The 26,967-nt window shown below is 38.9% G+C and overlaps 1 protein-coding gene across 13 annotated transcripts; it reads left to right on the top strand.

Moving 5' to 3' along the window:
- The first annotated feature begins 266 nt into the window (after positions 1–266).
- ZNF660 (zinc finger protein 660) lies at positions 267–24,084 on the top strand. 13 transcript variants are annotated; one of them, XM_077129605.1, is made up of 5 exons: positions 1,569–1,787; positions 2,846–2,953; positions 3,900–4,021; positions 4,148–4,366; positions 17,524–18,856. In XM_077129605.1, the coding sequence occupies exon 5, from the start codon at positions 17,700–17,702 to the stop codon at positions 18,681–18,683; it is 984 nt and encodes a 327-aa protein (XP_076985720.1). In that variant the 5' UTR covers positions 1,569–1,787; positions 2,846–2,953; positions 3,900–4,021; positions 4,148–4,366; positions 17,524–17,699; the 3' UTR covers positions 18,684–18,856. The 13 variants fall into 13 exon arrangements, 11 of the variants coding, with proteins under 11 accessions (XP_076985726.1, XP_076985725.1, XP_076985724.1 ...); XM_077129611.1 differs by lacking the exons at positions 1,569–1,787; positions 4,148–4,366 and adding an exon at positions 267–355; XM_077129610.1 differs by lacking the exons at positions 1,569–1,787; positions 4,148–4,366 and adding an exon at positions 1,412–1,546.
- Positions 24,085–26,967: the final 2,883 nt, after the last annotated feature.

Below are 26,967 nucleotides of genomic sequence, written 5' to 3'. Positions count from 1 at the left end.
TTTGAAGACCACTGGACTAGAATATTGAGTAGTCATTACTCCTGGGACCAAATGTGGGCCAGGAGCTTTGAGTCAGAATTAATGACACCACCCTTCAAAAAGAAGATGAAGTGAAAAGCAAAACCAAGTTCAAGGTTATTACAGCTGTCCTAATGTACATGGATAGTCTTCTTAAGTGATTCCTGATGTAGTGGCTACAGTGCTGTGTTCCATCACAAAGGGTCCCAAGTTCTACTTCCAGCTTCCATTAGACTTGTGTAGGCCTAATAACTCTAAATCTCTTTTGTTTTGGTCTCATCTATAAAATGTGGCAAAGGTGTTGTGCCCCCTACGAGTTGATGGATAAGAAAATTAAGTATGCATTACATATTTGTTGATTGATGAAGTACTTCAGAAGCTTAATCCTCAGATGACTTCTTTATAATTATTCCCTACAGTCTCTCATCTTGCCCTGTGCAGAGACAACTCCAGAATTTATATCTTTAGCCTTGACTTCTTTACTGAACTCGAGTCTCCTATCACTACGGCGTATATGACATTTCCTCTTGGATATCTAATCAGTATCTTAAATGTAACATGTCCAAAACAAAACTATTGATTCTTCCCCCTAAACCAGTTCCTCCTTCATGCTACTCCATTTCCAAAAAGGCATTCTTTTTCTAGTTGCACAGATAAAAAATTGTGGAGTCATCCTTCACCCACATAAAATTCATTAGCAAATCATGCTGGCACTGTCAAAATATATGCAGAATCATATCTTACCACCCCCATCACTTCTAAACTAACCCAAGCCACCATGACTTCTCACCTGGAATACAAAAAATAGACTCAACATAGCTCCCTACTTACTTACTCACCTTCAGACTATTCTCAACAGAGCAGCCAGAGCAAACTTTAAGATGTAAGTCATGGAGTCAAACAGAAACAGGTTCTTGGCTCCTTTCGTGTCTGATAGCTAATAATCTTTGAACATGTGATGGGAAAAAAAGACATGTCATTGCTCTGTCCCAAAATCCTCCACCAGCTTCCTGTTACTCAGGCCAAAATTCCAAACCCTTATCATAGTCTACTAGCTCCTAAATGTGCCCACCCACCTCCTGATTCAAGGCCTCTACACTTGCTTTTCTATCAGGAAAACTTCCCTCCAGATATCCTCGTGTCTCGATTGCTCATTTCTTGTTGCTGCCTTCCCTGTCATCTATAAAATAGTCCTATCCCTATCTCTCTTTCCTCTACCTATACGTTCAATGTGTTTTTGTCCATCTTCCTGACTAGATTGTGAACCTCATGGGATGAGGAATTAATTTTCTTGCGGCATATAGTAGGGACTCAATAAACAGCTTGTGTGTACTGTGGGTAAACGGAAGCCGATCCTGTCTGAGCACCGCAAGATCTGCTTCAGAGAGTCTTCTTTTAAGAGGTGGCCTGGTCGCCCAGTTGATTGGTTCGTCTTTCCGACCAAACCTCGTCCCATTCCCAGGCTCATTCCAGCGCCCTCCTGCGCATTGGCTGATCTCTACAAATCCTTCCATCCTCCTAGCCAATGGTAGAAGAAAAGCTGGGCTGGAGGCGGGGCCAGAGAGCCCACGGATCCGGCCGGGCTCTGTGGGGGCGGGAGGACTCCAGGCTTGGGAAGCAAGATACGGAAACGTACCGAATCCTAGAAGGGCTGGAGGTTAGGGTGGGCGCTAGTGGGGTGTCGGTGACGTTATTCCGTCTCCGCTTTGTTTCAAGAAGTGGGTCCGGCGCTTTCGGTGAGGGGTGCGGGACAGCCTGGCGTGGTGAGGGTGAGGCTGTGTTCTGGAAACGAGTGGGGGGCACAGGCCCAAAATCAGGCCACTCCGACGGCCGCTAGCTGCTAAGACGAGGACGCGGCCGCCCCATGGGTCGTTATGGACTGCTCCTCCCCTCCCTGCTCTGCCCCATTGCCTGGGGTCTCGCGCCCCACTTCGCGTAGCTCTTCTCTCGGACCGGGCTGGTGGTGGTGACAGGACTTTGTCATCCCGGCCCCTAACCCTGGCACTCGGTCTCAGAGAGCCGGGGGTCTCAGGGTGAAAGAGTTGTCCCCCTTCCCCCGCCCCCCAGCCCCGGTCTTCCCCAGGAAATAGCAGCCTCCACAAGCCCTTACTCAGATTCCCAGTACAACTCCCACTCTGCTACCAGTGAGGAAATTGGGACCCAGAAAGGGGGACAGAGTCTTGCTCAAAGTTACTCATTCTTTTATTTTTTAACGAATATTATTGAGCACTAGCCCAATAGTGTGCTAGGTCTTGGAGTTAACAGCTCTATGCAAAGTAGAGCTATATTCTGGTAGGGAAGAAATGAAACAGATTAGAAGTTAGAAGCAGAGCTTGGGGGGCTGGGGAGCACAAAACAGATTTTGATGCCTAATAATCCTGAGAAATGGGAGATCTGAAAAAAAAATCTTATTTCTTCTCTTTGAAGTTTTGTTTGTTACACACAATAGCTTCAGCAAAGTTGCCCTTTCTGCAGACTTTCTGAGGAAAATTACATTGTGGAGAATTTACCAGTTGGAATTCATTTTGCAATTAGAGGAGAAGATCAAGGCTTTTATATATCAACACAAAGGGGGAAAAGGAGCAGCTGGCTGTGTTGTGATGGAATGAGCATTTTCTTCAGACACAGAAGGCTTGTCACTCACTAACTATATGATCTTGGGCAGTTAATCTCTAGGAGTCTCATTTCCTTATCTTTAAAATGGCAATGAACATCCTTACTGCCTGCGGTTCTATCGAAACGGAAGTTGCCCAGGGAATGGGACATTACTCTGTGTCTACTTGGAGTTGAGCTCTCAGAGGGCTTGGTCATTTCTATCTGTTTGCAGTGATTCCAGACCCCAGTAGAAAACTTCTTCTCTGAACCCAACGAGGAAAAGCAAGATCTGTGTGGGGCAGAGCCTTTGGAATAGGGGCTATTGTGCACAGGAGCAAGGGTAAGTCATTCCCTTGTCTCCTGGGAGAGTGAGATCTATACTGTGAAGTTAGTCTAGGGACAGGAATCCTGCCTGCTAGAGTAAATGGGGACCAGGGCTGAAAGAGAACATTTCTACATGGCAATTTATTGATCAGGAGAAGCAGTAAGTGGTGGGGGGGTGGATTCTGGATGTTAAGGAGTGGAATTTTGGGGTGGGAGGAAGGGCGATACAGTAAACTCACATTTGAGAGTCAGGAGACTTGGGCTTGAGTTCCAGTTCTGCCTCCAAGTCCCATTTTCCCCATCTCTGTATTTGAAATAAGACTAGGTGATCTAGGAGGTTACATTCAGCTCTGATATTCTGAATGTCTCCGATAGTGGGGCACTTAGGGAACTTAGGCCTTGGATGGCCCTGTTGAAAGAGAATTGCCAAGATTACAAATACTTTTATGATATTTATCAGACACTCTGAAGCACAAAAGGGATGAACAGATAGAGAAAGAATTGTGGTATTGTTCATCCCCATGTGCACTCCAGTATCCTGAATTCGTTTAATTCAACATTTCGTATCAAACAATATTTATTGAGCACTCTCTGTGCCAGGCATTGTTTAACGTCCACAGGCAAACATCATAGGCCCTGTTCTCTGGGAACTTCCAGCTTAGTGTGTACATATGAGGAGGAAGGATACAAATGCACACAAAATAATTCTAATATATCAGGCACACTCTGGTTTGTATTACAGGATTTTTATGTATTTTGGAAGTACAGAGGTTTTTATATGCTCAAATCTATCCATTTTTCCTTTATGCTGTCAGCCTTTGTTTTATTCTTAGAGCTTAGACCTTTCTCTCCCTAAGATCAAGCAGTCCCTTGAGATTTTCCTCTATGGTTGTTATTAATTTATTTTTGTCTCCGCTAATTTTTACATTTCACATCTCTGTCTCTCTGGAATGTGTTTTCAGGTATTGCCTCTTATTCCTCACTCCACTGCTGCTAATCAGTAACCAAGGATCACGTGACCATTGCTCAGCGGAACCTGAATCCACAGATAATCGTGGTGAACTAATGGAACATGGTGTCCTGGGTAAAACCTCTCCCTCTCTCTCCTTCCCTGGGAATAGCACTCCACCCTTTGGGGTTTCCTCAGAGGCTCAAATGGATGGTGGTCCTAGGATCAGAAGACTCACCCACCAACTCTCATGGTTTGCAGGTCAGAGAGCTGTGGACCTCATTGGTCCTCATCCCTTCCCCAGCCATTGAAGAGTGTGCTTATGCACAATTGCCTGGGCACCCTTAGTGTCCTCCTGGCCCCTGAGTCTCATCTTTGCCTCGTCCTACTTCTCCAGCCAAGAGCCCGCCTTCCTATTGCCTGGGAATTCTTCCAGGATTTCTGAGGGAATTTCCTATCCATTTGGGCAGAGGATAAACTGTAAGATTTCTTTTTGACCAAACTCCCCTCAAGCTTCCAATCCCACATCTCCTGACAAGTCTTGTCCCCTCCTCAGGCTCCCCAGAACCACTTAGGCCTTCCATACTTAATATCCCTAGGCATTTCCCATTCTTCTAGCTTCTAATCCACATTCCTATCTTAATAAGTTTATACATTTTATGACTTCCTCTATCCCCTGTCTTATCATTCCTGGCATATTCCACCCATGTCTAACTTGTTTTCCCATGTCTCCATCTTAATGATGCTACCATTCTGGATATCCAGACTTGGGCCTGATGACCTTGGATTCTTTCCTTCAGTCATACTCTTTATCTAATCCTGGAACTCTCCTGGAACTAGTTAGATTTTTTTGTTCTCTGTCCTAAGTCTTACTTGTTCTCTCATTCATGTCTTCACTCATTCAACTAACATTTATTGGCAGCTTCAAGTGCTAAGCCCTCTAATACTGCATTCTTAAATTGTTTTCCAACTCATTTCCTTCCTTCATTCCTTTTTTCCATCTGGACTAATCTTCTGAAAGTATTCTTTTCCTAATTTCACTTTTGGGTAAGTAATAGAAAATGTATTGTTCAAATTTGGGTTCTTTTGTGAATTAAGGGGGGCACTATTAATAATGGTTCTAAAATAACAGATATAAACCAGCAACATTCTGGAAATACCAAGATATATTATCACTCGGTTCCTAGTTCCTAGGTGACATCTCTTAGATTCTTTCTTTTTTATGTCTCATAATTTACTCCCCATGGGATATCCCAGCTGCCTCTCTTCTCCGTTGTCCATTTCGTGAAGCTGAGAGAAACAGGAATGTGTAAGGGTGGGAAGGAAATATTAGGACTGGGGAAAATGAATGGCACTGCTTGAAAAACTATATTCTTTTTTTTTTTTTCCTTCCTTTCTTGTTGTAAGAAACCCACAAGAGAAGTTGTGGGTTTACAGAACAATCATGAATAAAGTACAGGATTCCCATATACCACCCCACCACCAACACCTTGCTTTGGTGTGGAACATTTGTATAAAATATTTCGGTTTGCTAAAGTTGCCAGAATGTACTATACCAGAAATATTTTAGCTTTTATAAATGGAATTTATTAAGTTACAAGTTACAATTCTAAAGCCATTAAAATGTCAAAATTAAGGCACCAACAAGAGCATACCTTCACTTGAGAAAGGCCAGTCAAGTCTGGAATTTCTCTGTCACATGGGAAGGCACAAGCTGTCCTTCTTTCTGGGCTTCTGGTTTCAAATGGCTTTCTCAGTATCTCCAAGCATCTGTGTCTCTTGGTTTCATCTCTCTGCCCTCTGTATGTACTCTGAGTTCTCTCTCCTAAGGAGCCCCAGGAAAGGATTAATACCTACCTTGAATGGGCAGGGGTCACCTCTCCAAGGAAACAACCTAATCAAAAGGTCCCACCCACAATAGGTCTGCAGCCACAAGATTGAATTAGAAGAACATGGTTTTTCAGGCCAGCACAGCACATTTTTAAGTACTGTTAATTAAAGTCCCTGGTTTAACTTGTGGTTCGCTGTCTATGTAGTATAGTTCCTTGAATTTTTTAAAAAGTTTTTTATTCTATTACCATATATACAGTCTAATATTTCCCTTTTTAATCATATTCAGGTATATATTTCAGTGCTGTTCATTGCGTTCATAATGTTGTACTACCATCACCACCATCCATTACCAAAACATTTCCATCACTCCAAATAGCAGCCGTCTATATTTTAAGCCTTAACTTCCCATTCCCTATTCCCACCCCATCCCCTGTTAAACTGTACTCTAGATTCTGATTCTTTGGATTTGCTTATTCTAATTGTTTCAAAAGCAGTGAGATCGTATAATATTTGTCCTTTTATGTCTGGCTTATTTTACTCAACATGATGTCTTTAGGGTCCATCCATGATGGCACATATATCAGGACTTCATTGCTTTTTATGGCTGAATGACATCCCGTTGTGTGTATACACCACACATTTTATTTCTCCATTCATCAGGTGATAGACACTTAGATTGCATCCATCTTTTAGCAATTCTGAACAATGCTGCTATGAACATCTGTGTGAAAATATTTAAGCCCCTGCTTTCAGTTCTTTTGGGTATATAACTAGTAGTAAGATTGCTGCTCATATGATACATCTATATTTAACTTCCGGAGGAACCACCAAATTTTCTTCCACGGGGCTACTTTTTGCATTGCCATCAGCAATAAATGAGTGTTCCTATTTCTCCTCATCTTTCCAACACTTGTTATTTTCTTTTTTTTTTTCAATAGCGGCCATTCTAATGGGTATGAAATGGTATTTCGTTGTGTTTTTGATTTATGTTTCCCCTTTGGCTGATGATAATGAGCATCTTTACATGTGCTTGTTGTTCACTTATGTATCTTCTTTGGAGAAATGTCTGTTCAGGTCTATGGTCCATTTTTAAATTGGGTTGTTTGTCTTTTTTGTTGATAATTGAATGATTCCTTTATATATTCTGGATATTTATCCTTTATAGGATATGTTGCTTCCAAATATTTTCTCCCATTGTGTAGATTAGTCATTTTACTCTCATGATAAAGTCCTTTGAGAAACAAGTTTGTAGTTTTGATGAGGTCCAATTTATATTTTATTTTGTTGCTTATATTGTGGGTGTAAAATGTAAGAAATGATTGCCTAACACAAGGTCTTGAAGATGCTTCCCTATGTTTTCTTACAGGAGTTTGAGAGTTCTAGTTCTTATATTAAGGTCTCAGATCCATTTTGAGTTGAATTTTGTATATGGTGTTAGGTAGTGGGGTCCTCCTTATTATTTATTTATTTATTTATTTATTGCAAATGGAGATCCATTTGCAAAAAATTTGTTGAAGACACTATTCTTTCCCAGTCTTTGCCAAAACTCAGTTGTTCATAAATGTGAGGGTTGGTTTCTGAGCTCTGAGTTCTTTTCCATTAGTCTATATGTCTGTCTGTGTGCCAGAACTATGCTTTTTGATTACCAGGGGCTGTAATAAGTTTTAAAATTGGAAAGGATGAGACTTCCAACTTTATCCTTCTCTTGCAAGATGGCTTTAGCTATTCAGGATCACTGACCCTTCCATATGAATTTGATAATTGGCTTTTCCATTTCTGCAAAGAAGGTTGTTGGAATTTTGATTGGGATTGCATTGAGTCTATAAATTACTTTGAGTAGTATTGACATCTTAATAATATTTAGTCCTCGAATCCATGAACCTGGAATATCCTTCCATTTATTTAGGTCTTTAATTTCTTTTAGAAATGCTTTGTAGTTTTCTGAATACAGGTCCTTATGTCCTTGGTTAAATTTATTCCTAGATATTTGATTCTTTTAGTTCCTATTATAAATGGAATTATTTTCTTGATTTCTTCTTCTAATTGTTCATTGCTTGTGTATAAACAAAACACTGATTTTGGGGTGTTCATCTTGTACCCTGTAACTCTGATGAATTCATTTATTAGCTCTAGGCACTCTGTTATTGAATTTTCAGAATTCTGTTTATAGAATCATATCATCTGCAAATAGGGAAAGTTTTATATCTTCCTTTCCAATTTGGATGCTTTTTATTTCTTTTTCTTGCCAAACTGATTTGTCAAGAACTTCAAGTACAATGTTGAAAACAGTGGTGACAGTGGCCATCCTTGTCTTGTTCCTGATCTTAGAGGGAGATTTCAGTCTTTCACCATTAACTTATATTAACATTAAGGATGTTAGCTATGGGCTTTTCATATATGCCTTTTATCATGTTGAGCAAGTTTTCTTCTATTCCTTGTGTTCTAAGTGTTTTTATTGAGAAATGGTGGTGCATTTTGGCAAACACCTTTTCTGTGTCAATTGAGATGATCATGTGGTTGTTTTCCTTCATTCTGTTAATGTGGTTAATTATATTAATTCATTTTCTTATGTTGAACCAGTCTTGCATACCTGGGATGCAAGATACTGGTCTGTAGTTTTCTTGTGATATCTTTATCTGGCTGTGACATGAGGGTGATGTTGTCCTTGTAGAATGAGTTAGGGAGTCTCTCCTCTTCAATTTTTGGTAAAGTTTGAGCAGGATTGGCGTTAAATCTTCTTGGAATGTTTGGTAGAATTCACCTGCGAAACCATCTAGTACTGGGCTTTTTGTCGTTGGAAGGTTTTTGATTACTCATTCTATCTCTTTATTAGTAGTTGGTTTTATTGAGATCTATTTCTCCTTGAGTCAGTGTAAGTACTTTGTGTATTTTTAAAAATTTGTCCATTTCATCTAGGTTATCTAATTTATTGGCATACAGTTGTTGGTAGTATCCACCTAGAGTTCTTTCTATTTCAGTAGAATCTGTACTAATGTCCCCTCTTTTCATTTCTGATTTTTATTATTTGTATATCCTCTCTCTTTTTTTCTTTGTCAGTCTAGGTAAAGGTTCATTGGTTTCGTTGATCTTTTCAAAGAACCAACAATTCCTTCTGTTGTTTTGTCTTTGTTAGGTTTCTATTTCCTTTATCTCTGCTTTAATCTTTGTTATTTCCTTCCTCTGCTTGCTTTGAATCTAGTTTGCTTTTCTTTTAATAGTTCTTTCAGTTTTGAGGTTGGGTCTCTGTTTTGGAGTCTTCTTTTTCAATATAAGCATTTAAAGCTATAAATTTCCCTCTCAGCACTGCCTCCACTGCATCACATAAGTTTTGGTATGTTGTATTTTCATTTTCATCCACCTCAAGATATTTCCTAATTTTATTTCTGATTTCCTGTTTACCCATTGGTTGTTTAAGAGTATGTTGTTTAATTTCCACTTGTGTGTGAATTTTCCATTTCCTCCTCTATTTTTAATTTCTACCTTCATTCTGTTGTGGTTGGAAAATATACATTGTATGATTTCAATATTTTTTAATTTAATGAGACTTGCTTTGTGACCCAGCAGATATTCTACCCAGGAGAAAGATCCATGTGCACTCAAGAAGAATGTGTATTCTGTTTTCATTGGGTGTAGTGCTCTATATATGTCTGTTAGGTCTAGTTGGTTTAGTATATCATTCAAGTCCTGTTCTTCCTGTCAGAGCTTCTGACTAGTTGTTCTATCTACTATTGAGAGCGAGGTGTTAAAGTCTCCTGCTACTAATGTAGAACATCAGTTTCTCTCTTCAAATCTGTGAATATTTGCTTCATATATTTTGGGACTCTGCTTTTAGGTACATGAATGTATGTATTTATTAGTTGCTACATCTTCTGGCTGAATCGTCCTCTTTATCAGTATGTAATGATCATCTTTGTTCCTCATGACTGTTTTTCACATTAAGTTTGTTTTATCTGATTGTAGTTTAGCTACCCCAACTCTCTTTGGTTACTACTTGGCATGGTATATATTTTTCTAGCCTTTCATTGTCAACTTATTTGTATCTTTGGCTTTAAGGTGAGTCTCTTACAGTCAGCATATGGTTGGGTCTTGCGTTTTTGTCAATTCTGCCAATCTCTGCCATATGACTGGAGAGTTTAATCCATTTACATTTAAAGTCACTACTGATAGTCAGTTTGCTGTTTAGCCTTTGTAAGTCTCATACTTCTTTTATCTTCCCCTCTGTTAAGACCTACTTTTATATTTGTATGAATTTTTGTGTTTTACTATATTGTATGTGTTCTAGTCTGCCAAATCTGCCAGAATGCAGCACACCAGAGGTGGATTGACTTTTAATAAAAGGGGATTTATTTAGTTAAAAACATGTAGTTCTTTAGAGGAAAGACAGCTAGCTTTCATTTAAGGTTCTTTCTTACACAGAAAGGCACAGGGCAATCTCTGCTGGTCTCTCCAGGCTTTTGGGTTCCAACAGCTTTCCCTGGGGTGACTTCTTTCTGCATCTCCAAAGGTTTGAACTGAGCTGCAAGTGCTGAGGTGAGGTATGCTGAGCTGCTTGGGCTGTGCTGCATTCAGCTCTTTTAAGCTTACCATGAATTAAGCTAAACATCACTCATTGTGGAAGGCACTCCCCTTAGAGACTGCAGATGTAATCAGCCATAGATGAGTTTCACAAGCTAATGATTCAAATCCACAGCCACAAAACTAGGCATCATCACCTGGCCAAGTTGACACCTGAGTCTAACTACCACAGTGTGCCTTTTCATTTCTATCTGCATAAATTTTACATCTGTTTCTTTGTGGTTACCATAGTGTTAAAATTTAACATACTATATATATAACAATTATATTTGGTTTGATACCAACTTCACTAGCATGCACATATACTTTTTCTATACCCCTCTGCCTCTCCACCACCATTTTTTTAATACTCATTACCCCTTTGTCTTGATATATTATATGTTCAAAAACCTAGATTTTTATTATTACTTTTCATACGTTAGCTTTTTAGCACCTGTAGTAAGTAAGAAGTGGAGTTAGATACCAAATAATACAATACAATAATACTGACACTTATAATTACCCAAATGGTTACCTTTATCTCAGGGTTTTATTTCTTTATGCTGCTTTGAACCATTGTCTAGTGTATTTCATTTACTTCTGAAGAACTTCTTTTAGCATTGCTTGTATGTCAGGTCTAGTGGTGATATACTCCCTCAGCTTTTGTATATCTGAGAATGTCTTAATCTCTCCCTCATTTTTGAAAGAAAGTCTCACCAGATATAAAATTCTTGGCTAGGACGTGTTTTCCTTCAGCACTTTAAGTATTTCAACCCACTGCTTTCATACTTCCATGGTTTCTGATGAGAAATCAACAATCAGTCTTATTGAGATTGCCTTGTATGTAATGTGTTGCTTTTCTCTTGCAGCTTTGAGAACTTTCTCCTTGTCTTTTGCATTTGATAAGGATGTGTCTTTCTTCATATTTATCCATCTGGTGTTCTCTGAAGTTCTTGGATGTGCATATTCATGTCTTTTGCCAAGTTTGGGAAGTTCTCTGTCATTATTTCTTTGACTATTTTTTCTGCCCCTTTTCTTTCTCTCCTTCTGGGACTCCCATAAGGTGTATGTTGGTATGCTTGATGATGTCCCTTAGTTGTCTTGGGCTGTTTTTGCTTTTAATATTTCTTTTTTCTTTCTGCTCCTCAGCCTGACTCATATCAAGTGTCTTGTCTTCAAGTTCACTGATTCTTCTGCTAACTCCACTCTGCTCTTGAAACCCTCCTGGGCATTTTTTCATTTCAGTTATTGTGATCTTCAACTCCACTATTTCTGTTTGGTTCCATTTTAAAATTTCTATTACTTTTACTTAGACTCCCATATTGTTCATTGTTTTTATGTTATCCTGTAGTTCTTTATCTGTACTTTACTTCATCTCCATAAGCATTTTTTTAAATTTGAAGTCCTTGTATTTCATCCAAACTTGTTTTGTTTTTCAATTTTAAAGAAATTGTGGTACAATATACATGACATAAAATCTGCCTTCAGTGACTTAGTGTATTCACATGATCACCAATATATAGTTCCAGAACTTTTGAATTACCCTAAAGGAAACCCCATAATCATTATACAGTCACTCCTCATTTTGACTTGTTTTTAAAACAGGGGTTTACAGGTGAGGATTTGGGAAAATGAGTCATAGATAATCCGCTCAAACTGGTGGGTTCTTTCCAGCTCTCTTCTATGCTGGTGTTCTGGCCCAGACAGAGTCCATGCAGAACATAGGCTAGGGCTGCTGTGAGACTGAAAAACACACCAGGCGCCAAAGCAGACATGGGTTTATTGGGACTTATGAACAGGAGTATTTCTCTGGTGGTGGCCATTTGGAAGTTTAACATCCCACAAGGGATGGGTGGAGTACGAGGAGTAATAGATGATTTTAGAGCAAAGACATTCCATTTAGTATAAGGACATTGGGTCTCTAGTATAATCATTAAAGAGGCTTAAAATCTGATGTTTTACAAAGATTTGAGACTAAGATACAATCAATGTCATTTTTACAACAGTGGTTACATTCTTCCCTCTTTGGGGAGATTGTTTACTTTATAGACCTTTGTCCTTGACTAAAGAAGGTTTGTCACAGGCCCTTTAGGAAAGAGCCTGGGCCCTGGGCTGCCGCAGCTAGTTACCTCAGCTAAGTCCCTCAGATAGTTTTCTGTCCCTAATGGGTATATGGTCACTTGTCTTTGGGCTGTGATTCATTCATAGGTTACTGTCCCAACGAAGGTGACTGCAAATATTCTTAGCACTCCTTGCAGTAATAATTCAACCCCAAACTCTTAATATATGTACATCTTGAAAAAGTATTTTTTCTGGGATTGTGACCCAATCCCTTAAAAGCATGTACAGAGAAAAAAAGTTCACATTCTTTGGCCCCTAGCTGGTTCCATGGTTAAAACTTACCCTTTTGCATTTCAGCCTAAGCTGCCTTGTATAAGATCCAAGCAACATATATTTATACTTTTCTGTTTTCCAAAAGGAGCAGCTCTTTACTGACTTTTTATTATTATTTTCATTGATATATATTCACATACCATGTAATCATCCTCCCTAAGCACTTTTAAGATGATTTTTTAAAAGGCTTTGTTCAGCATGTCCACATTCTCATCTTCATTGGTTTTTTTTCTGGATTTTTATCCTCTTCCTGTGATGGGCCATCATTTCATGTTTTGTGTTTATCTTGTTCTCTTTTTTTACACAGTGTGCATTTTAGTATTTTGTGGTGTTAATTTTAGGGCTTACTCCCTGGGAGTAATGCTTGTTTCCTAGTTTTGTAACCAGCTAGTGATAAGACAGAGATTTTCTTGAGCTTCAGCCTTCCTATCAGTAAGGTCCGCCCAAGGTGAATGCATTGTCTAGGCTTTTCCCTGTCTTACTGCACCTCTGTTTTGTCCTGGGCTTTAGCTTATTACTTATTTTGGAGATCCCTCATTTATAGGAGTTTCGTTGTCCCTCTGTTTCTGAGGGGATAAACCTCTTCCTCCTGGATATCTGAAGCCAGAATTCCTTTGTCCCAGATGTCTGCCTCTGTGGTTTTTTTAATTTCTTTCATTATCTCACAGTGCTTTTGCGTGGAGGGCCAATTCCAGGAGGAAGACCACAGCAGGGAGGACTTCCCCAATTTGGTCTTTCCCAGTCAAAACTGTGCTAGGGACCCACAAAGGGGGTACAGATAGGCTCCAAAGTACCCTGTGGAGAGGGGTCGGGAAGGATGCCAAAAGCCTGTGTGATGGTTCCCAAAGCTGAGCTTTCCTGGCCTGCCTAGCAGATGCAGCCCTTCATTTAGCTTCCCTCAGTGACCCTGCAGAAACTCTGCATCTTTAAATTTCCACCACCTCTTCTGGTGAGGGTGAAATAATAGTAGGTTGAAACAGTAGCTGGCCTCAGGCCAAGACCCAGCAATCTGAATTTGCTAATCAAAAGTCATGATCATAAATTAGCTGTGCACACCTCTGTTCTTGGGGAACAGGATTGTTATGCCCCTTTCTACCAGCAGCAGCTAACCAGAGACTGGACTCCACAGTGGTTTGCTGTGAGAGTGAAGGCTGGGTGTCAGTAGCCACCATAGGGCATATGGAAAGAGCAATTTACAGTCCTTTACCATAATTTATCAACCTCTTCCTCCCACTCTTCCCTAGATGTTGTACAGTGTTCTTCTGGCCTCTGGAGTTGCAAAATAGTTGTTTCAGACAGTTTCTGCCTGTTTAATAGTTGTTTTATTGGACGGACTGGGTCCGCCATCTTCTTGGAAGTCTTGAAAAACTTATTCTTGACACATAAGAAAGAGAAGAAAAGTAACAAGAGACGAGGATAGCAAGGTGGAAAAGAGAAAATAAAATGAAGAAAAATAATTAAGGGTAGATTTCACTCTTTGTTTAGAACTTGTTTTCCTTTGACCATAAAATCATATCCACATTTTTTTTTTTTGCACAGGCAGACACCAGGAAACGAATATATCCACGTTTTTTGTCTTATAATTTCCAACTTTCTGTCATCTGATTCACTCCAAGCAACTTGATTCTTTGATTCCTTCATCTGTTTATCCAGCAAAAAGGTTTTTTGAGTGCTTACTATGCATCTCCATTGTTCTAAGTACTAGGAATACAATGGACTACAAAACAGATCAAAACCCTTGCCCTAATGAATCTTACATTATAGTGTAATCACCTATTTAATTTTTAGTACACCAATCCTGTACCACCTTCTCTTTGAGAAAACAATTCCTGCTTATCTTCTAGGGCTCAGTTTAAGTTCAGCCTTTTTAAGAATCTTCCCCCAACCATTCCAAGGCTCAGTAATTGTTCCTTCCCATGGCCCCCTTCATCTCCTAATTGCGTACTTTGTAATTTGCTCTCTTATTTTTTTGCCATTCTACTCAATTGTAAGCTCCTTCAAATTGGGTATAAATTTCACACTCCCAAAAAAATTACCCAATTTACACCCAAACAGTGATATGTACAGGGTGGGATGTTCAACAATTACTAGTTTAAGAAATGTATGAAAGAAAGAGAACATTTCAAAGAAGATTAGCAATGGAAAATAAATTGAGAAAGAACCATCGACTTTCTTATAGAGAGAACTTTGGAGGTGATTTTATTTGCTATCCCATTCTGCTCTGCAGTTGCCTGCTTGTCACTGATTTTCCTCCACCTGCTTCATCCTGTCATATTAGGAGAGGTAGCAGCAGCTGGATGTTAGTGTACTCGGTATCCTGGCAAGAATACAGTCTCCCCCACCAGTCTCTCCAGTCTTCATATCTTAGGCATGAGCCTGTTTGTGCACATGTGTATGGAATCAGTGGCTCCTGTACTACTAAGATGTGAATTCTGATCTCCTCTTCCCATATCTGTTTTCTTCTCACTAGTCTTGAGCGCCCAGTATTGGGTATGTCCCTTCTCCAGAGAGTGTGACTCAGTTTATCAGAAAGCTATGACACAATGGAAACTGGCTGAACTTTTGAAAAGCAAATTGCAAAACAATTTCATTCCTTCTAACCTAGTAACCCACTCATGGAAATTTTATCCTGGAAATATATTTAAATAGGAAGAAAACATTATAAAGTGGTCATGATAGCATTATTGATATTGGTTACACCTTCAGGAAAACTACCAGAATGGTAACTAAATTATAATGGATCCCAAGCGGTGATGTTTTATGTAGCCATAAAATGACCATGTGAAGATTAAATAGCAGTATGGACAAATATGAAAAATTAAGTGGAAGAAGTAGGATACAAAATTATATCTATAATTCTCACAAGCAGTGGGGACAACCAAAGCAATATACTGAGTCCCCAATCTTGGGGTTTTGTTCATATGAAACTTAACCCACAAAGGATAGGTCAAGCCTACATAAAATTAGGCCTAAGAGTCACCCCCAAGAGAACCTCTTTTGTTGCTCAGATGTGCGTCTCTCTCCAGGCAACACAACAACCAAACTCACCGCCCTCTCCTTGTCATGGGAGTAGGACATGACTCCCAGGGGTGTGGACCTACCTGGCAATGTGGGACAGAAATCCTAGAATGAGCTGGGACTCAGCATCAAGGGATTGAGAAAACCTTCTCGATCAAAAAAGGGGAAGAGCAAAATGAGACAAGATAAAGTATCAATGGCTGAGAGATTCCAAACAGAGTTGAGAGGTTATCCTGGAGGTTATTCTTACGTATTAAATAGATATCACCTTGTTAGTCAAGATGTAATGGAGAAGCTGGGGAGAACTGCCTGAAAATGTAGAGCTGGGTTCCAGTAGCCATATTTCTTGAAGATGATTATATAATGATATAGCTTTCACAATGTGACTGTGTGATTGTGAAAACCTTGTGTCTCGTGCTCCTTTTATCTACCTTATCAGCAGACAAGTAAAACATACAGAATAAAAATAAATAATAGGGGGAAGAAATGTTCAAATAAATTTAGTAGCTTGAAATGCTAGTGATCAATGAAAGGGAGGAGTAAGGGGTATGGTATGTATGATTTTTTTTCTGTTTTCCTTTTATTTCTTTTTCTGAATTGATGCAAATGTTCTAAGAAATGATCATGAGGATGATATGCAATTATGTGATGATATTGTGAATTACTGATTATATATGTAGAACAGAATGATATATGTTAAGAATGTTTGTTATATATTTTTTAAATTTAATTTAAAAATTATATCTACAGCATGTTTATAGCTGTGTAACAATATGCATATGGACAAATCTGAAAAGGAACATAGTAAAAGGAAAGCTAGCCTGTGTTAGTATCATGAAGTCATCTTTCAGTTTTCTTTTGCAACCCAACCCCCTCTAGATTTGAGGTCTTCAGAAGCTATCTATAGTTTCATGTTGAACCAGTTGAGAAATGCCTGCTCATTTCCTGATATTTGTTTTTATGTATCAAAACCTCTTGGTTGTGCTATCCCCTACCCTCACCCTTTGCCATCCTTAGATACTTTACTTATTATATAAGGTGAAGTTCTGTCAGAGTTACCCCTAACATGTTTTAACTAATCATCCTCCCCACCTAAGTTTCTCACATTCACCCAGTAGACATGGTCTGTTAGAGTGATAGCTTGGAGAGAAGCAAACAGACAAAATTAGCACATGGGCTGGATCCAGATACAGATAAGCCCTATGGAGTAAGTATTAATGTGACTAGCTCCAATACTGAAAGAATTATGTTATTCCTTATCCAGACAGGACTTAATGATAGGGATATAGACCTTAATTTAGAGTAAAATGAAATCTTAGTCATACTCTTGACAGAATCCCAATTACTGTTCTATAAAACAGTCCTTGAGCTCCTATTTGTGCCAGCCATTATTTCACCACTACCAGGGGAATACATCAGCATGGACTAAAAGCCACATTGATCTGAAGATGAGTCATTTGAGCTATTGATGTAAGGATCTTTCAGTTCAGTTTTGATAAGGACCGGAATTTTGTTGCAATTACATTAGGATTTAGATGGTTCTAGATCTGAGAGTGGATGATAAGGCAGGAGGAAACCAGAGTGAATTATATACTATTTATTGCTAATTATGATTCTGGGCCTGTTCGGCTCCTCTTAGCCACTGGCTTTCAATAAGCCTTCACTTTGACTTCTCTGCCTATGTCCTGCCTTATTTCTCTCACCTTCTTTGATCAGTTCCTCCTTCCTTTGAACACTTACCCAACATGTGGTCTACAACATCTTGTTGTCCTTAGATAGTTTTCCTTCTGCCAGTACAGAGAACAGGTGACATACACAATTTCTGTTTCTCATCCCAGGTGGTGAAATGGGGACTGGTGAGGTGTTGATTCCAGAGCATCATTTCTGAAAAATCAGTATCTCATTGTCTTTTAAGAGGACTCCACAGAGGTGCTGACAAGGAACTCAAAATCTAAATACCTTCTGAAGGGTAAGAAGACTGGAAAGGCCACTGAGATGCTCCAAGCAAGAGAAAATGAGGAGAAAGATAAGAAACTTCAAATATATGACAGTTAAAAACAATAAAACATTCACAGAAGTGAGTAACCAGGAATGTGAAAAAGATTCTGACCCCTCAACAAATGAAAGAATTCAGGCTGAAAAGAAACAGTATGTCTGTAAGGAGTGTGGGAAAGCTTTTAGTCAAAGTGCAAACCTTACGGTACATGAGAGAATCCACACAGGAGAGAAACCTTATAAGTGTAAGGAGTGTGGAAAAGCCTTCAGTCATAGCTCCAACCTTGTTGTTCATCAGAGAATCCACACTGGACTGAAACCCTACAAATGCAATGCATGTGGGAAATCTTTCAGTGGTAAGTCACACCTCATTCGACACCAGGGAATCCACAGTGGGGAGAAAACTTACGAATGTAAGGAGTGTGGGAAAGCCTTCAGTAGGAGTTCAGGTCTTATTTCACATCACAGAGTTCACACTGGGGAAAAACCCTATACTTGTATTGAATGTGGGAAAGCCTTTAGCCGTAGTTCAAACCTTACTCAACACCAGAGAATGCACAAAGGAAAAAAAGTTTACAAATGTAAGGAGTGTGGGAAAACGTGTAGTTCTAATACAAAGATTATGGACCATCAGAGAATTCACACTGGGGAGAAGCCTTATGAATGTGATGAGTGTGGAAAAGCTTTCATCTTGAGGAAGATGCTTAATGAACATCAGAGACTTCATCGTAGAGAGAAACCTTACAAGTGTAATGAGTGTGGGAAAGCTTTTACTTCTAATAGAAACCTTGTTGATCATCAGAGAGTTCACACTGGAGAGAAACCCTATAAGTGTAATGAATGTGGGAAAACCTTCAGGCAGACTTCTCAAGTTATTCTACATTTGAGAACCCACACTAAGGAAAAACCCTATAAATGTAGTGAGTGTGGGAAAGCTTATCGTTATAGCTCACAGCTTATTCAACACCAGAGAAAACATAATGAAGAGAAAGAGGCCTCATGAATAACATATTGTTGGTAGTAAGGTTACTTGCTACCTTTCTGAAAAGTAATTTGATAGTGTATCAATCTCAGATCTATTTCTAAGAATCCATACTGAAAATGTAGTCAGAAGTATAGAAAGATTAACAAAACAGATAATCATATCAATATCATATAAAATTGAGAAAAGAAAACTAAATTCTCAACAGTACAGAGTTAAAATGAATGACAGTCATATGATGGTTTTGCAGCCATTATAAAAATTTTAAAAGAATATCTAATGCCATGGGAAAATGATTTGGATGAAATGAAAGATAAAAGAAAGAAGAAACAATGAATTAAAAAAGTATTTATACATAGGGAAAAAAATGGGTAGGAAATAGACCAAACCAAAATGTTAGCAATGATTATCTTTGGGTGATAGAATTGTGGGTGGTATCTATTTTCTTCTTTATACTTTTCTATGTTTTTTAGATTTTGTGTAAGAATGAACTACTTTTATATTCAGGAAAAAAGTACAGTATTTTTTCAGTGCAATGAGCACATTCTGATTTTCAGTCAGCACTGTTATGAAAGAGGCATAGAGAATCTAAACTCTTGGGATTGCACCTAATGCTGGCACTTAGTGGTAGTGGACCATGGGCAAGTCATCTCCTTTTAAAGCCTATTTTCTGTTAGTAAAATAGTAATAACACCAGTCCTTTATCTTTTGTAATTTTGAGATAAGATGACTTTCTAGTTGTCAACAAAATGTATAATCCACATACTTAAATCACCGTTGGGTTAAACAAACACCAAAAATATGTACTTCATCTTCCTCTTCCATAGTTTTGGAAGGCTCTACAGATGAAAGCAGACCACCTAGGCTCAACCTTTTCGAAATATGTTTAGAAAACCAGAAAAAAAGTGCTCTTGAGAAACTGAAACAATTGCAGGTTCAAAAACTTTTAAGAAATATAGTTACCATAATATAAAACTACTGGAAGATTCTGCCTTCACATGTTATGTGTAGCTTAGTGACTAACAGCATTGACTTTGGGTCAGATCTCATTTACTCCTTACAACATTTGTACAAGAAAATTGAATTTCAGCAAGTTGGGTGACTAACTTTTGATGATTGGTGCCAGGATTTGGACTCAGCTCTGACTTCAAAATCTATCCTTTCTTCATAACATCGTGCCTCCTCCCACCATAGTGGTTGTGTATGTGATTCGTAGAGATTCAGGTCCTCTTGAGTAGTGACCTCCATGGAGGGTTCTTTGTCTGTGGCTTCATTAGGAAGTTGCTGTCAGTGTTCTCTGAGTTAGATTTATAGTCTGTCTCATCCGTTTGTAATTTAGTTTTAAGGTTTATATAGTTCTTTCTTGCTGTGCCTTGAAAGAAAGAGGTAGAAAGTGTAAAGGTTGTGTATTTATGTGAAAAGAGATTGTTTGGTTTTGTTCTATTTAACCAAGAAATCAGGACTTAAGTGATGACTGATTACTGAATCATTATATAAATATTCCTTTTTGCTTTCTGGTATATTGGGAGTAGACAGAGGGAAATACCTGAAATCTCTAAATTGTAATCCATCTGCCTTGATCTCTGATAATGATTGTATAACCTTTATCTTCTGCCCCTGTGACTGTAAAAACCTTGTGATTAACCTTCATTTGTACCCAGTTACCCAGTTTTTCAGCTTTTTTAGAGTTTTGTAATCACTAAAGACAGCCCCTAATGTTTGTTAATGAAGGGTCATGGGCCCACCCAGAGCTAACTCACCCCAAGTCCAAAGTTATCTTGATAACTGAGACTGGATCTAACAAAAGTGGGCCCACCTGACATGCACAGTAGCTCAGACTTTAACCTTTAAGTCACCCATACCTCACTCCACCATTTTCTTCCATAGGTTCTGTGACTAAGCATGTAATCAATCTGCATATACTCAATAATTAGATCCCCCCTGATTACATCATCTGGGGCCACTGTTCTCATTATCCCAAACCTGCCCGTCTTTTTCTCTAATAAAACTATCAGAATTACAACTATTCCAGCAGACAGATTTTGAGCCAGTAGGCCATCTGCTCTCACCTAGTAGTAAACTCTTTCTTTCTTTGAAACCCTAGTGTCTCAGGAATTGGTTATTGAGCGTGTCAGGCAAAAGAATCCACAGCCTTTGTCCAGTAACATATTTTGAGAGGATAGTGGGTAACAGAATCTTGTGACATAATAGTCCCTCTTTGCATGGTTATTCAAAGCAGGATTTGGAGGTCCTCAAACAGATTTGTTGCATTCAAGGAATAGGTCTGTTGTACTGTCTGTCATCCTGGGGTAGGGACTTCTCCAGATGTCTGGGTGGACACACAGGTAGGGTAAGCCACCTGTGGTAGTGGGTAAACAGCACTGTGGCAGTAAGGTGCTTCCATCATTTTCCCTCATCACATGTCTTTTCAAAATGAATCAAGGTGTTTATAAGTAGTGATCCATACATTTTATCATGCCAGCCATTCTTACCTACGGACTACCAGTATGAAAACTCCCCATAACCAATGTCTGGCCCTATCAGAACTATCTTAAGAAAACAGGCAATTAGCTGCCTAAGTAGCAAGCAGTCAGAAGATGTTTTCTTTTTTCTTTTTTTTTAGCTTTTATTATTGCTAGGCAGAGTTGTTGGTGTTTTTTGTAGCATTGACCCGATACTCTCTTTACCAAACATCTTTTCATCACTTTGTCTATCTGAAATTTCTTCCTTCAGATAGACTTTCTTTTTCATCTTAGAAGATGTATGATCCTCAAGAATAAATACCTTCTGAGAAGGATACCATGTGATCTCAAACCCAGATATCTGAATACAATCACAGTTTAAGCATCCAGCTCATAACATCCTTTCAAGCTCCTTCATTGTACCCTGTGGAATTCAGGGTCTTTCTCTTTGAATGTGTTTTCTTTACCTTCTTGTTCTAATGGAAATTGATGGCTCTCTAAAGACAGTGCTTCTTCTGCAGTCCCGCAATTGTTAGTCTTTGTCTCCCTCAACTCATGTGTCCCTTTCTATACTGCCATTTTTTTCTCTGTTCTTCATCAAAAACCTAGCTTTTTTGAAATGTACATCACTAGACTTCTATTATGCAATCCTCATTCTTGTCATACCCTGGCCTACTGTGCACTCTCATTTAAGTTTTTAGTACTCTGAATATTCCTGAGGAACCTGAAGAGGCAATATTTTTAGCCATTGGCATTCTGATTTTGTAGAATTGCTCTCTATATAATAAAAATATGTATGTCTCTTTTTAGTTGAGAGAAAAATATGAAATAAAATTTGATTTGGTATAGTTTTGATTAAAGGGAAATATATAAGACAGAGAATCCTGCATAGAGAGGAAAATGTCTCACAGAACTTAGCGATTTTTTGCCTAGATGCTGTGTCCTGTGTTAGGTCTTACTTGAAACTGAGAAGAAAGTTGAAACCAAAACAAGCTTTAAGTACTGAGTTAATACAGTCAGATTCAACTCTCATAAGACTAAAATTTAATTTTGGCTCTGTCTCCCCAGTGACAGGCTTCACCTTTTGATTTTCTCCATTCAGTAGAAAGAGAAAATAATGCATATATTGTCAGATTGTTTTTAGTAATTACATGGTTCTAAATCACCTCTGATGTTATAAAATGGCTCATAAATCTGGTTTTACAAGAAAGAAAACGTGGTAATTGCTCCAATAAATATCTATTATTATTTACTGAGGTTATAAATAACATCTTTTTTTTTCCTTTTTCTTTTCTTTGTTCAGTGTGGGAAGAAAACAGTTCAATCTGCTTTTCTTTAAGCAGCTGACTTTTTTGGAATGAAGTGATTCTGGCTTGTTCCTGATTCAAACAACATGAAGCTTGTTACTTTCACACTGTTGTAATACCTAAATGAGAGTTCTATAGCCATTAGAAATGTCCTTCTGTTATTTTGTCCAAGGACTTATACAGCCAGTTACAGTTCTACCCTCTCTTTCTGGCCTTAACTGTGTTTCAAATCTGTACTAAAACATACACCTCAGTTACAATCAGCTGTATAAAGTCAGCCATGTGTCCCGAAGTCAGTTGCAGCTCCCGAAGATGCGTTTGTGGAAGCAAAAAGGAGATAGCAGACTCCTTTCTGGGCAACATAGATACAGGACTGACTAGTTCCTACTGATCATTTCAAAACCAGATGGTACAGTTTGACTAAATTATAGGTATGTAAACTATATATAACCAACCTCTAAAACTATCTTAGACCAGTGGACACCAAGTCCGGAGATCACAAAGGGAAGTTTATCCCTACAGATAAATGTCCCAGGCCTACCAAATCAGCATCTCTGGAGTTGGGCCTATGAATATATATAAAATAAAATGTTTTAAAAGAAGATGTGGGAAAACTTTCCATAGGCACCTTGATTCATTGCATGCCTAATTTTTATGACTTCCTACTTTTCCTCAGAAGAAACTGTAAATCACCAAATTATTGAGACATATACCAAAGTCTGTATAATCATATGACAAAATGCTGTCCCATCTACTATGTGGGCTTAACCATGGAATTGAGCAGAAATTCATGTTTCAAACAGAATAGAGCAACATAGCAAACTAATCGTAAAGAACTTTAGCTTAAAAACACCTAGAAATACAAGATAAAACATAAATATCCTTTTAAATAACATTTATAGAAATGAAATAAATCCTCAGAATGAAAAGTGTAGAGGAAATAGAAGCTAGAAAGGTAAGTGGGTAATGATGCTTTGTATGCCATCAGTAACCAAAGGGACTTGGGTTTTATCAGCCATGCAAGGGCAGGATTTGAGTCCTTGGGTTTGTAAGCAGTGGAAAATTGGAACTGAAATCTCCACAGGAAGCCCAGATACTGAAAGGTCTACATCCTCAGTGAGAGCATGGATTAGGAAAAAAATGTCAGCCAGTAGCAAGGGAAGACTGCAAGGATGCTTGTGGGATTTAAACTGGATTTTAAGTGGAAAACAAAAATCTCCCTAGCAATTTGTAGCATGAGCCAAGTTTCATGGTAGTTTGGGTTTCAAATTTGGGAAACACCAAACCAAGAAAGTAATTTAAAAAATTAGAGTATGCACATTTTTAAGTATGCATGGAATGTTATAAAAAATTAACAATATTTTTAAATTATCTAATTGTGGTAAGTTGAGCTTCCTGAAAGATGTAAACTCAGAATAGCATGCCAAAAAATTTACTGGGGAGTGTTAATGGGATTAATTCTTGGAAAGTGAGAGAGGGAAGCAGGATTGGAAATTGAAGAAGTTAGCTGTATTGCAGTCACAACAATGGCTTCAGCTGACCAAGTAGGATAGCCTTTCAAAATTGTACTAACTTGAGATGAGGGGTCTTGGCCCTTATACCTCTTTACACCTCTGCAATTGAGGTAGACTTCAACTGAAGATGGCTCCTAGAGAGGGCTTGTGGTTAAGGGCTTTCACCAAGGGTGGGGATAGGGGATCCTTAAGGGGAATCTGGACAGTGCAGCACAATGTCCTCTACACTGATCATGATTCAGTTCAGATAGAAAGCAAAATTAATAAAATCACCTATATTTAGAAATTAATGCATTTCTAGATAACTCATGAGTTAAGGAAAACAATTAAAATGAGAAAATACTCAGATATGAGTAAAACTGAAGGAGGGACTCCCATTTCTGGCCATCAGAGTTGCACTTCCACCAAAACAAACAAAAGAGCAGACCACATATATGAAAAAATGGTTTTTAAGACATCGGACATCAGATAACAAAAGACAGCAATCCTTGATAGATGAGAAACAAATGAGATGAGCCCTGCAAGTCCCCCCTGCCTTGAGAGAGTTCCCAGGCAGTGGTACAGGGAGTAGGAACCCAAGTGGAGCCTGGCAAACTTCCCAAGTCAGAGATGGCTGAGACTTCAAAGAGACCAAGGCAGATAGAGTTTACAAGGCAGAGTACTAGAAAGGGAATAACGGAACTGAGAATTCTGGGGATCTCTGAAGGGTCTCTATTCAGCAGAGTCTTGGTTAGCACATGAATATGAGGAAACTATCCAAAGCAAGGGGGAAAAACCATCCTAGAAGATTAAAGGGACCAGTACTAGGCACAAAAACATGGCCAGAAATTGTGTCTGTTCCAACAAGCCAGACTGAAACACCTCATAATGCATAGGGCACTGGATAGTCTACTCAAGAGAGACTTCCATCAGGAGTGGGGAACAATACCATAGACTAAATGCTGCTCTGATTACACCTACAATTCTTAAAAGCAAGACTGAAGAGGATCAAACTGTTTCCAATTATCTTAACTAAACCAGAAAAAAAAGCCTCATGAATATTTATAGAACTAAAAAAACACAATACCCAAAAAGGTAAAATTCACAATATCTAGCATCCAGTTAAAGGTTACAAGCATTTCAAAAAGCAGAAAAATACAATCAATAATTAGGAGAAAAATCAGTAGAAAACTGATCCAGAACTTACACAGATGTTAGAATTAAGCAGACGGCCATTAAAAACAAATATTCCATATGTTAAAAAAGTTAGATAGAGACATAGAAGCTATAAAAAGAGCTACGTGAAAGGTCCAGAGATGTAAACTGTAATGGCTGAAATGGGAAAACAGTGAATAGGATTTGTGGCAGATTGAACATCACAAAAGAAAAGATTGAAGAATCTGAAGACAGCAAAGCAGTTATCCAAAATGAACACAGAGAAAAAATAATTTAAAATTGGAGGACTCCGTGGGACTTCCGGGAAGATGGCAGAGTAGAGTGGACTGAGTTCACTCCTGCTGTGTGGCACAAGATAGGGGACAGGGAGAAAATGGGACTGTGGTCCTGGGGTGTGAGTCATCAAACAGTGTCTCCAGGGAGTTTGGGGAAGGAGAGAGGGTGGGTCAGTTGACTGCGATCCCCACTGGGGTGGGCTGCAGCATGAGGCGCAGTAGGATGGGAAGGAATTGACCATCCGTACTCCAGCTGCTGGCCGGGGAGTGGAAGGTCCTGACCTCCCGGCATGGCAAAAGATCACCGGGCTGAGTGCCGGGGCAGCCGGCCCCTCAGGTGCAGTGTCTGGTTGATCAGGCACTGCAGGTCAGCTGATTTCCCAGGCATTGTTGCTGCCCAGTGCTGCCAGCAAAGACCAGCAGTCGCTGCTGTGGGCTGGGAGAGCTCTGCCCCACCAACAGAAGGCAGGGAGGGGCGGCCTGAGGGAGGAGGAGCCTTGGGCACACCACTTGCTGGCGAGATGCGGTAAATGCAGGCCGGCTGCTATAGTCCAGGAGGAAGCCTGAAGGGAGGAAGTGCCTCGGGATCGCCACCTGCTGGCGAGAAAGGGTAAGTGCAAGCAGGCTAACTCCCTGTCTGCCTAGTTGTTTTATTAAATTTTTTCCTAATATGCTTTTTTCATTTTTTCTTTATTCCCTTTAAAAATATATTTTCTATATGTTTTTAGTAGTAGTATAATTTTTTCATTATTTTTATTTCTATTTTATATTTTTACAGATTATTTCGATTTTATATATTTTTTTATTCTATTTTATTTAAATATTTTTCATTTTTTTCTTGAATTTTCTCTCCCTTTGGTGGGCAATAGTCTGAATTCACTCCCAATATATCTTGGTGAGTCCTCTTCTGACTCTGGGGTCTACTACTGTTGAGGTGTGTTTTGTTGTGGTTCTTGTTTTTACATATTTTTATTATAGTCTCATTTTATTTTATTATTATTATATATTTTTTCTTTTTGGGGGGTGCATGGGCCAGGAGTCAAGCCTGGGTCTCTCACGTGGTGGGTGGTCATTCTACCACTGAAGTACCTGTGCATCCCAGCCTAGCTTCTAATAGACCCTCAAGCTGAATTGTATCCCCTACATGAGATCTGGACCTTCATTTGGTGCAGACTATCTGACAAATGGAGTGCAAAATGAAACTTTCAACACAAAACCAACTAAATACAAAACTTTAGTTGAGTGAGGGAAACCAACTTGCAAAATAACCATATCAAGATGTATTAGTTAGGGTTCTCTAGAGAAACAGAATCAACAGGAAATATTTGTAAATGTAAAATTTATAAAAGTGTCTCACGTAAAAATGGAAATGTAGAGTTCAAAATCTGTAGGACTGGCTGTGAAGCTGATGATTCTGTTGGAGGGTCTGGACGAACTCCACAGGAGAGGCCCACCAGCCAAAGCAGGAAGAGAGCCTATCTCTTCTGAATCCTCCTTAAAAGCTTCCAGTGATTTGATTAAGCATCACTCATTAAAGAAGACACTCCCCTTGGCTGATTACAAATGGAATCATCTGTGGATGTAGCCAACAT

Source organism: Tamandua tetradactyla, chromosome 15, assembly GCF_023851605.1.
Source record: "Tamandua tetradactyla isolate mTamTet1 chromosome 15, mTamTet1.pri, whole genome shotgun sequence".
In the NCBI taxonomy this organism is placed as follows: Eukaryota; Metazoa; Chordata; class Mammalia; order Pilosa; family Myrmecophagidae; genus Tamandua; species Tamandua tetradactyla.
This window is presented reverse-complemented; position numbering and strand designations above follow the sequence as displayed.

Excerpts from the sequence above, each read along its gene's own strand:
- ZNF660 (XM_077129611.1), top strand. The coding sequence starts at position 17,700 with ATGAGGAGAAAGATAAGAAACTTCAAATATATGACAGTTAAAAACAAT.